We start from the raw sequence: 13,191 nt of genomic DNA, 5'->3' as shown, positions 1-13,191 counted from the left end.
AAGATACAAATTTGAGATGCAAAATCATAAATTTAAATTATTCCACATCTCCAACTTCCCTCTTTCATATTTTTCAGCACAGGCTATGCATGTGCATTTTAGATTGCTAGTACACATTTTAAGAGATCAATACTGTTAAGAAATCCAACAAAAAAAATTAAATAAATACTGCTCAGAAATTTTTTATTTGAATAATTTAAATTATTCCACATCTCCAACTTCCCTCTTTCATATTTTTCAGCACATGCTATGCATATGCATTTTGCATTGCTAGTATACATTTTAAGAGATCAATACTGCTAAGAAATCTTACAAAAAAAAAAACAAAATACTGCTCATAAATTTTTTTTTTGAATTCAATATTATCTTTCTGCTAGTTGAAGACTTGACACAAAATCGAGTGTAATGGCGTTCTAGTATTTATACAGCCGACCTCATTTAATGAGGTAAAGTTTTATTGTTATTGTTGCCACTATTATCCTTGAGTGAAATTATTCTCATCTCAATGTTTTATTTTTTCACCCACATTTTAATGAATTTTTCAATTTCAAATTTGTCCACTTGCAAGAAGACTGATAAGAACCTTTTTTTTTTTTTTTTCCAAATTGATAAAGACATTTTTGTTTTACCTCCCAAATCTGCAGCCGAAAATTCAATCTGGGTTCCAATCAATTTTGTTCGAAGAACTGGAATTGTACGGAATCAAAGCGGAATGTGATGTCTTCTTTTGCTTTATTTAAAAAAAAAAAAAGAAAAAAGAAAAAAGGGTTGGCTGTGTGTGTCTACCGTAGACTTTAACTCATATTTTCATCTCCTTTCATTTAGTGAAAGCAATAAAATATCAAAAGATGTAGAAAATGACTTTTTCATTGAAGATGTAGAAGATGATGCTTTTATAAAAATGGTAGAATATTATGTTTTCATTGAACAGATAGAAGAATAATTTTATGTGTGGGTCATTTGAATTTGCCCATGGCATATTGGAACTGTCGTTATAGTATTATTTTGAATTTGGATACCTTTGTGATTGCAGGCATTGCTGGCTTTGAATTCATATTTGATTTTGCCTACCATTACCATTAGTATGCATTATTAGCATAGATTTTTGCCATAAAAACTTCTTCATGTGAATTCGCATACTTCTTTTCTTATTCGCACAAATTAGGTGGGTTAGTGGTTCCGGTGGCAGAGAGGCAGAGATGAGGAGAGGGTGTGGTGGTGGTGGGCAGGGGAGATAGATATTGAGTATTGAGAGGTGGTGGTGGATGGGTTGCGAGTTGGGGGTGAGTGGGCGGGGCGCAGGCTGGGACTTCAGCAGTCGCCGTGAATGTGGTGTTGCAATTAAAGATTGGATAAATTAAAAAATGTATAAAAAAAATATTAAAGGTTATTTTAGGGATAATAAGGAGTCAAAAATTAATATTTTAATTTTTTTAACATTTTAAAGTTTGTGGAATTATATTGTAGGTGAAAAAAATAAAATAATGAAGTGGGTTTAGCAGCTCTCTTATCTTTTTATACCCAATATGTAGCTTAACTTTTTAAGAAAACTAATAAAAAAGCTTGAAAACTTTGAGTTTTAATTATAAGGACAAAATAAAGGGTAGAGTGAATAGTATCATGATTGACTTTTTAGTGTAAAAATATGGTTTTTCGTTAAAGTAAACAGTATGAGCTTTTCGTTAAAACTCCCTAACTTTTTTCGCGCAAGCTTCCTAAAATCATAGATAAAACTCACTTGACCGGACCGGCAACCACCCATCATGGCAGCTAATGGCAGGGACGAAACATAGAAGAAGGCTATATGGGCTGTAAAATTCACTCTTATCTTCAATTTTGCTATATTTTTAAAACGTTTAAAATATTTGGGAAGGTAAATTCAGCCGAACCAATATTGAATTCCTGACTCGTCCCTGGCTAATGGGTCTAAATTTTCAAATCTTGGTGAGCAACCTCCGGGATAAGTCACTCTGGGTTCCAAATCCATGGTGGCTGGAACTTGATTTCATTCTCCAGCATTGATTCTTTGTTCTACAACCCTGATATATAAAACCTAGAGATTTTGAGGTGCATGTACAAGTGTAAATTAATTAAGCCCAATTGAGTGTCCATTTGATTTCTTGTTTCATTGAGACAAAGAATGGAAGGAGCAGATGGAGAGAGTGGATATGCTGCCGGCCATTCAACGGCGCTCGGAAAGAAGGGGATTAAGCTGCTGTCGTATGTATAATGTGATAGAGGCTTTTGAGTTAGGTGCATATAAAATTTTCCCAATGCTAAAAGCCAAAGTGCTAAAGACGTACAGAAACAGATACAAAATTAACTAAACTCAACTTTCCTCTTGATAAAAAAATAAAACTCTTGACTTTCCTTGCACAAGAAGTGCCAGCATACATGAGAAAACAAAAAACACTGGTAAACTAAGAGTTGTACTCTACTTGAATCCAGTGTTTTTTTTAAAATAGTCCTACCAAATAAGTTCTTAAGGCCTAAATCATAGAGAGGAAATCTGCACAACCGAAATCAATATCATAGAGGAAATATGCACAGACTACTGTAGGTAGAAATAACTACCTTTCAAGAGTAATGATATTCATACTATGTTTTTATACCACATTTCTATATCACTTTATGTGGTATTTGATGTGGACATCCACATCATTTGAAAAATTTCCAAAACCTAAGGAAGGGAAAGAGAAAGACGCCTCGTATATCACAATCATCATTTAATTAACTAGTTTTTCTTAATTATTAGTTTATTAAATAATGAACTAAATTTAAAAATTTGATTAATTCAAATGGTGTGGTTATTCACATCAAATGCCACATAAGGTAGTATGAAATTGTGATACAAAAATATGATATGAATAACATTACTCTTCCTGGTCTGGCAAGACTTTGAACAAATCGATTGATGTAACTGATGAAATTAAGGTTCCATCATAAAACCAATTGGCGATATGGGGAGTAGCTCAAGACCATATAAGCACATAGCAAACCTTGTCCCTTACTAATGTGAGACAACTCTCAACACGCCCCCACACGTGTGGCCGATTTTTAAGCCTACACGTGGACAACAACTGGGTGATATGGAGCGCATGTGGCCGTTTGATTTCACACAAGAACAACCCACTCTGATACCATGATGAAATTGAGATTCCACTGTAAACCAATTGTGGGAACATGATCATAGATGACGCATCTGTCAACTTGTGGGAAGTGCATAGACCAATGGCAAAGCCTCCACATTCATAGATATTGAGCTGGACGCCTAGGGCAAATTCACTATTATCGTGATCATGTACTTCAAATGGGATGAGTTTATAGAGTTCACCCGGCATTGGATTTTGGAGAAAATCACAAAGTCGGCAGTTGGGTACTTGAGCTTCAAGGTAGGGTATACCCTCGTCGTTGCAGTCTACAAAATGGTTGTCCATTTTGACTCGCCCGGCTAGTGGGTAGAGAAGGGTTAACACCTCAGATAAGGACTTCTTTAGGTGTTTGGATATTTCAGCCACCGCGGGGGGTTGGGTCTCGCCATTGAATTCATAGAAGAGGACCAAAGAGGCATAAATTGGGGGACTTATTTGATCAATAAAGGAGAGCTGGTAATGACGGAAGATGATTCGGGGTTGGAGAAGATGGTTTGATAATCTCCTTGGAGGAGATTACTTCTACTTGAATGTTCATTATCTTTAGCTAATTGGTTGTGTGCTTCTCACTTCGCTGAGTCATCGAATATATACACACGACACAATTGAGTGAAAGAGAAGCATTTTTGTTCGTTTTATTAGCACATTGTCTTTCTGATTTCTAAATCAATTGAATTGGTCAATTAAGTTATAACAGCTGGACAAAGCACATAATAAGTTCACCAATATTGCCCACCTTTAAAAGAACGAGGATTCTCTCCGGATTCTTTTTGTAGGAATCTCAAAGATCCTTTAATTTTATCTGTTCATCATATATCGTGATGTCAGTTTTTGTTAAGTACAATTTATATTCAATTTTAAATAAAAAAATTTACAATAATTTCTAATCACACGATGTACAATGAACAGACGTGATTGGAGGATTCTCGAAATATTGGGTGATGATTTGTAATATGGGCAAAATGCTAAAAGTATGAATATTTATAAATAGAGTAAATTACATTTTACACCATTAAGTTTCAATGCAATTACAACCTCATACAACACTTTTAAAACATTTTACTTTCATACGTTTACTTAACATTTATTGTAATTTCATACACCCGATAGTTAAACCGATAATTTGACTGTTAAGTGATGATGTGGCAATTATAAGGTTACATATTTTTGCTGATGTGGCAGTCAACTGGTCAATAAATTATAAAATAAAGATTTAATTATTTAAATAAAGACAAAATAAAATAAATAAATAACAAAGAGAAGATTGCTGGTGCTGGCTGGACTCAACACACTCGAGACGGCGAGACCATCCTAGCTCCTGTTCAAGGTCCGAGCCGACCTCATCTTCCCTCCACAACCCAACCCCAACTCGCCGCTGGACTTTCCAGAGCCATTGTGGTTCAGGCCTCCACAATGTTCTTCGACTCTGACATCAATCTTTGGGCTCCGTCTCTGGGTCGTCATTAGAATCATCGTCGGTTCTATAGTCCTGACCCTCTTCTTCCTCTCCTTCTGCCTCACCTCCCGCCACTGCTCCCTGGCCTAGAAGGCCCAGCCCAAGCCATCTGGTTCTGCCAGACCACATCCACCACTGCGAGGTCCGATTCCTCCCCGAGTTCTTCGATTCTTGCTCGAACTCGACGGTTTTCCAGTGGAGCAGGTCGCCATGACTTACAACAATTTTTCCCATTGGACCCCTGTACGATTCTGAAGCCGACGATGTGAATCTTGGTGAGATGGCAGCATCGTCGTTGTTAAATCTGACGAAGAATAATAAGGGATTGTGATGGATAGAGTGGATGAGAGGGTGCTTGTATGTGGCGCGCGAGATAAGAGAGCAGAGGAAAGCCCGGGTGTTGGGTGTTGGGTTCATCCTGCATTTCTACATATTTTGGGATTACGGAAGTGAGGATTTTAAGAGTGGGATTTGGGAAGCAGATGATATTTGCATCTGGGTTTTGCTAAAGAGTTTTCAAGGGAGGTGAGAGTGAGAAATTGGGTGTGTGGGACTTGTTGAGAAATGGAAATTTCATGGTGCTAAATGCCAGAGGGATTGTGGGCTTTGGAACTGGGAGGGATTTGAAGGTGTTTCCATGGATAGAAAAAATGAAAAACCCACTAATTCTCTCTTCCTCAACTCTCACTCTCCTTCCCACCTGTATTCTCTCTCCCTTTCTAAGCTTTCACGCTGCAAAAGCAGCCAAGACGCAGCATCGTGACGACACTGTTGTCCTCTGACCACCAACGTCCCAAAAACTGGCATTCCTATAATCTTCTCTTCGTACCCAGTCCAAATCTCTACCTTATTTCATCAGATTCGAAGTTGATAGGTTCGAATTTCACATCTAAGCCACGAAAGTTCGTGGTTTTCTGCCAAACCTGCAATTTTTTCTCCTCAAGGAGACGCGGTGGTGGAGCTTTTGCGGTATGTGCATGCTGCAACATGACGATGAAGACCTCGATTTTGATCCATACATACTGTCCAACTCTGACGAAGAAAACCAACTACTTGAATCCGAAGAACCGGAACTAGAATTCATCAGGAACTCGTTCTGGTGACTGTATTATTAAGGCTAGTATTGTAAAAGACAAAAATTAGAAGATATTTTCTGTTATAGTTAGTTTTTCATTAATTGTAAGGGGTTTTTTGAAATAGGTCCAAAGTAACTAAAAATTGGACATATTTCAAAAGTCAAAAGTCACAAAAAATTGAACCTATTTCAAAAGGTAGTCTATAAAATTGGACCTATTTCAAATTTTTCCTAATTTTTGTAATTAGTTAGATGTGCTGTCATTGTCAAGGGATTTATTTGTTATATATAACCAGGAATCCTTTAACAAGGCCTGTATATAACCATCAGTCGTAAATTCCTCTGTCTAACGACCTTCACCTCCCGATCATAACTGCTTCCGCACCGCCTCTCTCCGCCGATTCTCCCCCAAATCCTAACCTTAACCGTTATCAATGGCAGCATCGCCATCTCCTTCCTCTGAAACTGCATCTCCAATTCATCTCTCTCAGGCCACATCTCCGCCGACTTCATCCATTACAATCCAGAATATTGGTTCAATGGTGCCGATTAAACTCACCACCACCAACTATCTCACCTGGAGCGCTCTCTTTGCTCCGATCTTTAGGCGGTACAATCTCATCGGCATAATCGACGGATCTAAAGTGGCTCCACCATGAAATTTTGCCGAACATGATTGGACTTCTCGGCAGTGGGTTCAACGATGGAACGATAAACTGAGTCGAGGAGGGTGAGCTCTCTCTATTATGTCAGCTGGGTCTAGAGAGAGAATTGAGACGATTAATGAAGGAGAATTTGAAGAAAAAGAGTCGACCTTTGGTCTGATTTTGCTCTCTCATGATGGTGATTATCATTGTGTCTGTGTGTGTAAGGATTAAAGAAGAAGAAAAATCGGCCACCAAATTTCATGTTTTCATGCTGGGTTTGAAGAAATCAAAGTTGAATTCAAACGGGTCTTAAAAACCAGAGCAAATTGAGGGGTTGAGGCTAGGGTAGCAATCAAAGTGAAAAGGGGGTTTGAGCTGCGGGGATCAGCGGCATGCAGAGAGGGTTGCGTGGTGTGAGGGGAGAGAGAGAGGGAGAGAGAGAGAGGGAGTTTTTTTTAATTAATATTTAATTAATTTCTCTTGGATAAGGGAGTGGCTCTGCACCTGCTACATTATTATTTAATGATCAAATTGACGAATTTTTTTTTATAGAAATCTTACATTACAACGAATTCGTAAGTTGATGTATGACATTATATTGCTTGAAAGATGAGGTATGAGTTTGTTATATGATTCAAAGTTGAGGTGGTAAAACGTAAATTATCCAATAAATAAGGAAAACGCTAAGGTGACTATTTTTCAAACCATATATTTGTAAATCACGTGATATGGCAGTTCATAGTTGAATTTTTTATTTTTATTGATTTAAATCACCAATTGCCACATATGTAGTCTACAAAATAAGATCAAAAAAGATGGTCACCTCATCCCACTTTTTTAAAAAATTTTAATGTCTGTGTGTGTTAACGCATGGTCCTTTTTCGACCCTCAACACAATACAAGCAGGGGAAAAGACCACGAAGGCCTATTAAAAATCAAGGCCCAAAGAAGAATAGGAAGTTTAAGGCCTAGTGGAATCAAAATGAAGCACGTTCGAGCGCTAAAGCGGACCACTCACCAGCCAGGTCTGATCTGAGCAACACAAATTACTTTCCGACCACCAAAGACATGTGGGAAGACTGACAACCTTATGGCACGAGGCTATACAAGCATGCCTACTCAAACACCAATCAGGTTACATGTCAACCCCCAATCAAAAGCAGAAGCCTAGGACGAGACATAAAGGTGGCCAAACCCTTGCTCGGGACTCGGGAGTGACATTGTTGACTAATTAAGGCCGAGAAGGTTGCTTGACAAACATTGATCTAAAAACACGTGCAATTCTGACTAAGCAAACCTCACTTCAAAGCCAAATATCGACTGATGGTTAAAAACATTGTCAGCACATTGGTCGATGCAAGCGGTGCATTAAATGCTAAAAAAGTAAGATTAGACGAGCCCAAAGCTTTCAAGGTTCATGAAGGGTCTATATAAAGGGGTGAGAACCTCTTGTAAGAGGATCAAACAACTGAAGGAGATAGAATTCTAGTCTATAGCTGAGCCCTATTTGTAATCTTTGAAATTGATATAACCCAAGAAATACAGTTAATGTAGCCCATTTTTTAAGATAAACCACTTAAATCCCGAGTCCATTCATTTTAGTTTCAATTCCAAACCCAAGGGCTAATTATTTCAATTTATTAACCTGTAAATTTTGAGCATTAACAGTGTGCTCTTCTTCAGGACCCACTTAGGCGTTAGTCGAACTGATTACACCCCTATATATAATTTTTCAATTACTTAAATGAATAATAAACAAAAGATTCGGAAGTAATAAGGTAATGAAAATCACAAACGGGCAAATCACACATGGGAGAACCGATCCAACAATAATTTTTTATATCAAACGTGCAATTCATGGAATCAAATATAAGATCTACCATAAGATAACATTAGATTGTACATAGTGCCAATGGTAAATTTTTTATATATCCTTTTTTTTTAGTAGATCGATATTTTTACACTAAAGGGATGAGGAGTTCGGCACAGTCACACAATGGGCAGCCTAATTTGATATCAAATTCGTCATCTACGAGATTAGTACCTAAAACATCTCACTTACTTCTAAATAAAGAAAAATACTACTACTAGAATGTAGTAATAAAAAAAATATTAAGGGAGAGGATAATTGAATTTTAGACTTCAGTATAAAAATATATGCGGTTAATCAGTTGAGCTACGACCTTTGCAACCGTTCATGGCTTAGCACAAACTCTCTACCATACTATCACTTTACTCTTTTCCCCATATTAAAACACTGTAATGAATTTTCAGGCCATCTTTACCGTTGGTATAAGTTTTAATCTAATGGATGGGCCATAATTGATGGAGAGTAATATATGGTTTTATTAAATCGTCGTTACAATTATGGATAGTAAGTTAAGGAACAATTTCATAGAGTAACATTAGTTTTAGATGAAAGAGTCACGTTTAACTGTCCAGTTGTATGATTAATTCCAAACCTCATGATTAACCGCCCCAGTCCCACCACAGCATCTTGTTCTACAATAAGTTTGTTTTGTTAAAATGAGGTCCATTATGTAGTGTGTCGCCATCGTAGCAGCTTGGAGCCATAACGTTTCCAACAATTTTTATATGCTTATTGTATAATTTTCTCTATACTAGTCGTCTAACGAATATTATAAGCTCCACAATTCTCTTTGCTTTTATAATTATTCTGTTCGTGTCGGTGCTACTAGTATCACGTTTATTTTTCTCCACTTAGACCATCTCTAATCATTGTGCCAAAATAAGTCCTGGAGATAAAATATATCTCTGGGCTAAATTCCCCCCAAGATTTAAACCAGTTAAATTATTCTTGACTTACCAAACAGTCATATTCAAACAATTTTTTGTTTTTTACTTATAATTTAACGGCTATGACTAAATAAGATCAAATCTAATGGTAAAAAAGAGATTTGAGGGCTCAAAATTAAATCTATCGTTTAAGAAAATTATTTAAATCAAATTTAACTTAGGACTTTATAAATACCTAGTATTTGTATGATTTTTAATTACTTATCGGAGAAAAGCAGTTTCTGGGTTATGACTTAAAATTTTATGGCTTAAATTTTTAAGCTTTATCCCAAGGGTTGGAGATTGTCTTATAAATAGGAAGTCTTAATTAAGTTCAATTTGTGGATGGCGAGTTCAATACAATATTATTATAATTATCTAATTTCTAAAGTCTGACATCCTAATCACGTGTCAATGCGGACCACAAACACACAAAAAACACCAAATATCGCACCCCGCCTGATTTTGAGGCCCACCACTTCTTCCACCTAGCCCCACTCTCTCTCACACACCACCCCATCGGAGTATTTGATCTTTGAACTTGTTATAATGTAGAACAATAGTCTTTTTGGCCAACTCTGTTAGAACTTTCATCCAAAATAAAGAGTAAACAGACAAAAATTGGATAGAAGTTCAAATGTACAAATAATGTGGAGCAATGATTTTTGTGACTGTTGTGAAAAAACTGCGCGTATCAAAGCGAGGGACGTCGTTGGTGAGTGGGAAGAGTGGCGGAAACAAAATCCGGGCTGTCTATTTTGGCTTCATCTTTTTCTCCCTGGCAAATGGCAGCCCAGGTTTTGGTGAACATGAGCATAGGATAACCCATCCGCCAACTTGTGAGAACTGCATAGACCAATGGCAAAGCCTCCACAGTCATATATATTGAGCTGGAAGCCTGGGGAAAATTCATAACTTTCATGACCACGTATATCAAATGGGACGACTTTATAAAGTTCACCAGGCTTTGGATTTTGGAGAAAATCACAAAGTCGTCAGTTGGTTACTAGAGCTTCGAAGGTAGGGTATACCCTCGCCATTGCAGTCCGTCGAACGTGGATAATCTATATTAGGTGACGAATAGTACATGTAACCGTTAGACTTGATACATGAGATAACTTACTTTGATACCATAGGGAAGTTGAGATTGCACTATAAAACTAATTGTCAAGTAGTCTAATTTACTTATAAGCTCATACAAGGTCTATTATTTCATCCATGTGAGATTTATCCATAAAAATGCCTAAATTGGTGCAGTAAATATGTTGTTTAATCAGGAAAAAAATTTGAAGGAATATTATATTATATATATATATATATATATGAGGATCTTCTATGAATTCTGCTACGGTACTACCATACATATCAAAATTTATTTTAACAATTACATATAGAAATTATACAAAAATATCATAAATTCGCAAAAGCATATGGGTGCAGCCATATCTCGATAAATATTTTCAACAGTATAACTATGAATCTTCTATAAACGTGGTCAAATGTCAATGGAGAGAATACACCAAGTATGTTTTGATTAATTTCCTCGCTAAATTCTTTACACCATTTTTCAGTATTAACAGAAAACGCATTTTCATTGAAGAGCTTGTCTTAACTAAATTTCGGCTAGAAAAAAAAAAAAAAAATCCAATAGGAGATGAACTTGCTAAATTGCATGTGTAAGAAGACCTATATTGAGAGTTTGACAACACAATTTAGAATTTAGAATTACATGGTTGCATTCCTAATTATACAGAGGCTTCCACTCTCCCACTCTTGCTGGGCTAGCAAGTGCTTAAGTTGGGGACAAAATGAAGAAGAGTTTGACAAAACAATTTACAACTTATAATTACATGGTTATGTTTCTAATTACATTGAGACCTTTTAAGATCAAACCTCACTCCTGTTGGGCTAGCAAATGGTTAGGTTAGAAACAGTATCAATATTGAACTATTGAACAGTATATCAGTGTTGGCCCTTCTTTTTGAAACTCGACAGTATGACCCATAAGAGTATGATTGTGAAACCAGAGATGGAACCTCACCATTAGGTTTTACAATATCATCCAAATTTATTTTGATTTAAATTCATAGTCCATCCACATAATTCCATTCATTTTCCGACAATAACTCCAAACTATGAACGTAGCCTTAGAAAGTTGTGGGAAAGTATTCTTAAAAACAAACAACACTTCTGGAAATTTTTAAAGAGCAGACTTGAGTGCTAAGTTATCATGTTGTAATAATACACTTGGATTCATTAATGCAAAAGCAAGAAGCTCCTGATTCCTTTCAAAAGCAGCCATGTCTTCCTCACTCAAAGTCACCCAAGCCTCTATGCCATCATCCTTTCTTGTGCTCACCAAATAGGCAACATTAGTGCTTGAAGCAGCAGGGACATTACTCAGCCAGATTGGCTTTCCCCACCCAAAATTTACCTCGTACAGTAACTTATAATTACCCAAATCTGTTCCCACATAGAAATTTATAGTATCATCTCTTTTGACAAAGTTATTATGTACCTCTGTGACAGACTCGCGAATCGCCTGATCCTTTCCAGGTCCTTTAGCGTAATTGTTGCTCAATTCTTCGATTCCTCTCCTTAGCTGAGCTACCAAGCCTTGCAGCTCCAACTCATTCTCGTCTGTCTGTGCCGCATAGTACCCCATGAGGTTTCCTATGGAGTCATCTGACAGGGGCGGCACGACACTTTTGCGAATATCCACGGATTGAGACAACACAGATAGCTTAGGAGGCGGCTGCAGCGAGTTTGATGATCTTGACGCAGCAACCGCACATCTCCAAATGAGGGCCGTGACAGCTTCGGCCTGCGTAGGTTGATCCACGATCGTACTGGCTGCTTTAGTCCTAAGAGCAGAAATCTTCGATGCATTGAACACAAACCTCTTTGCGACACAATTCTCTCTCTTTGCATCTACTGGTGAGGACTGGTGGAATGATGAGGAATAATCGATTGGTGGAAATCGAAATGATGCAGTGAAATCTGGAAGGAGAGCTTGACTGAATCCAAGAGCAGTTGCTGACCAGGACATAATGAATGTGCTCAATGAGGCTGCATCAGCCAACTTATGTGACATACGCATACCAATTGCCAATCCACCGCAACCGAAAACGTTGGCCTGAACTAGAAGCAGAGCTCCCTTGCTAGCTTCAGGGGACTCGGTCGCTACTGGAAGGAGCTGTCTCAATGTCCCAGCATCAGGTTGTGATAGGAACGTAGAGAGCAGACCATTGACTTTAGCTTCAACATAGTCAACTCCATAATCATTGCAATCAACGGAGATGTTATCTTTCATTCTTCCGGCAAGCGGGTAGAAGCGAACTAGGGTTTCGGACAGCGATTTCTTGAGGATCCGGAGGGAGCTTTGGGGGGTTGTACTGTCATTTCTGGGGTAAAAGAGGACCAAGGATTCATAAGCAGCAGGACTAAGTTGATTCAAAAGGGAAAGCTTGAAGTTTCTAAGATATTGAGGGGTTGGAGAGGATGGTTTTAGGGTTTCTCTCTTGATCATCTCAAACTCCATGATCTCCGTGGAGTATTTGTGGATCAGAATTCACAAGAATCACAACAAACTAGACTTTGGAATTGAGTGGAAATGACATGCATTTTTCTCAGACATAAATAATTGTTAAATAGGAGAATTGCTCGTCAATTTTACCACGAAATGAAAAGAAAACTAAAAAGTGGGTGGCACGAAGAGCTGTTAAAATAGACTCCGGTGAGGCAACTGGTTCAAAGAATTCAACTGGGGGCCGTTGGCCCAGAGGTGGCGCAGAAAGTCAAAAACTCATTCTAGAGGGGACAAAGGTTGGTGTGTCTATAAAAAGGGTTTTCTTATTAATACCCCACATTTTGTTGGCTAGGTCTCATAGAAAATTTAATAATAAATAACTCATGTATCTTGATATAAATTGACTATTTAAGCCCTAAATAGTACATTCCGTAAGTTCTTTTAACAACAAAACCTAATAATAATTCAAGAACATGTTGAGATCGATTTTTCTTGTTTTTGAGATGCAGTCTAAGAGTTCAAATTTGAAAACATTT

At 37.4% G+C, this 13,191-nt stretch overlaps 1 protein-coding gene across 1 annotated transcript; it reads right to left on the bottom strand.

Annotated features, from left to right (window-relative positions):
* Positions 1–11,193: 11,193 nt before the first annotated feature.
* On the bottom strand, positions 11,194–12,827 carry LOC137726837 (salutaridinol 7-O-acetyltransferase-like). The gene has a single exon (XM_068465792.1). It carries the CDS (start codon positions 12,665–12,667, stop codon positions 11,327–11,329), a length of 1,341 nt encoding a protein of 446 aa, XP_068321893.1. The 5' UTR covers positions 12,668–12,827; the 3' UTR covers positions 11,194–11,326.
* Positions 12,828–13,191: the final 364 nt, after the last annotated feature.

Source organism: Pyrus communis, chromosome 2 (assembly GCF_963583255.1).
Source record: "Pyrus communis chromosome 2, drPyrComm1.1, whole genome shotgun sequence".
Lineage (NCBI taxonomy): Eukaryota > Viridiplantae > Streptophyta > Magnoliopsida > Rosales > Rosaceae > Pyrus > Pyrus communis.
Note: the sequence above shows the minus strand (reverse complement) of the source record. Positions and strands in the feature narration are given on the sequence as shown.

What these genes read in the sequence shown, in the direction of transcription:
- LOC137726837 (XM_068465792.1), bottom strand. Translation starts at nt 12,667, where the DNA reads ATGGAGTTTGAGATGATCAAGAGAGAAACCCTAAAACCATCCTCTCCA.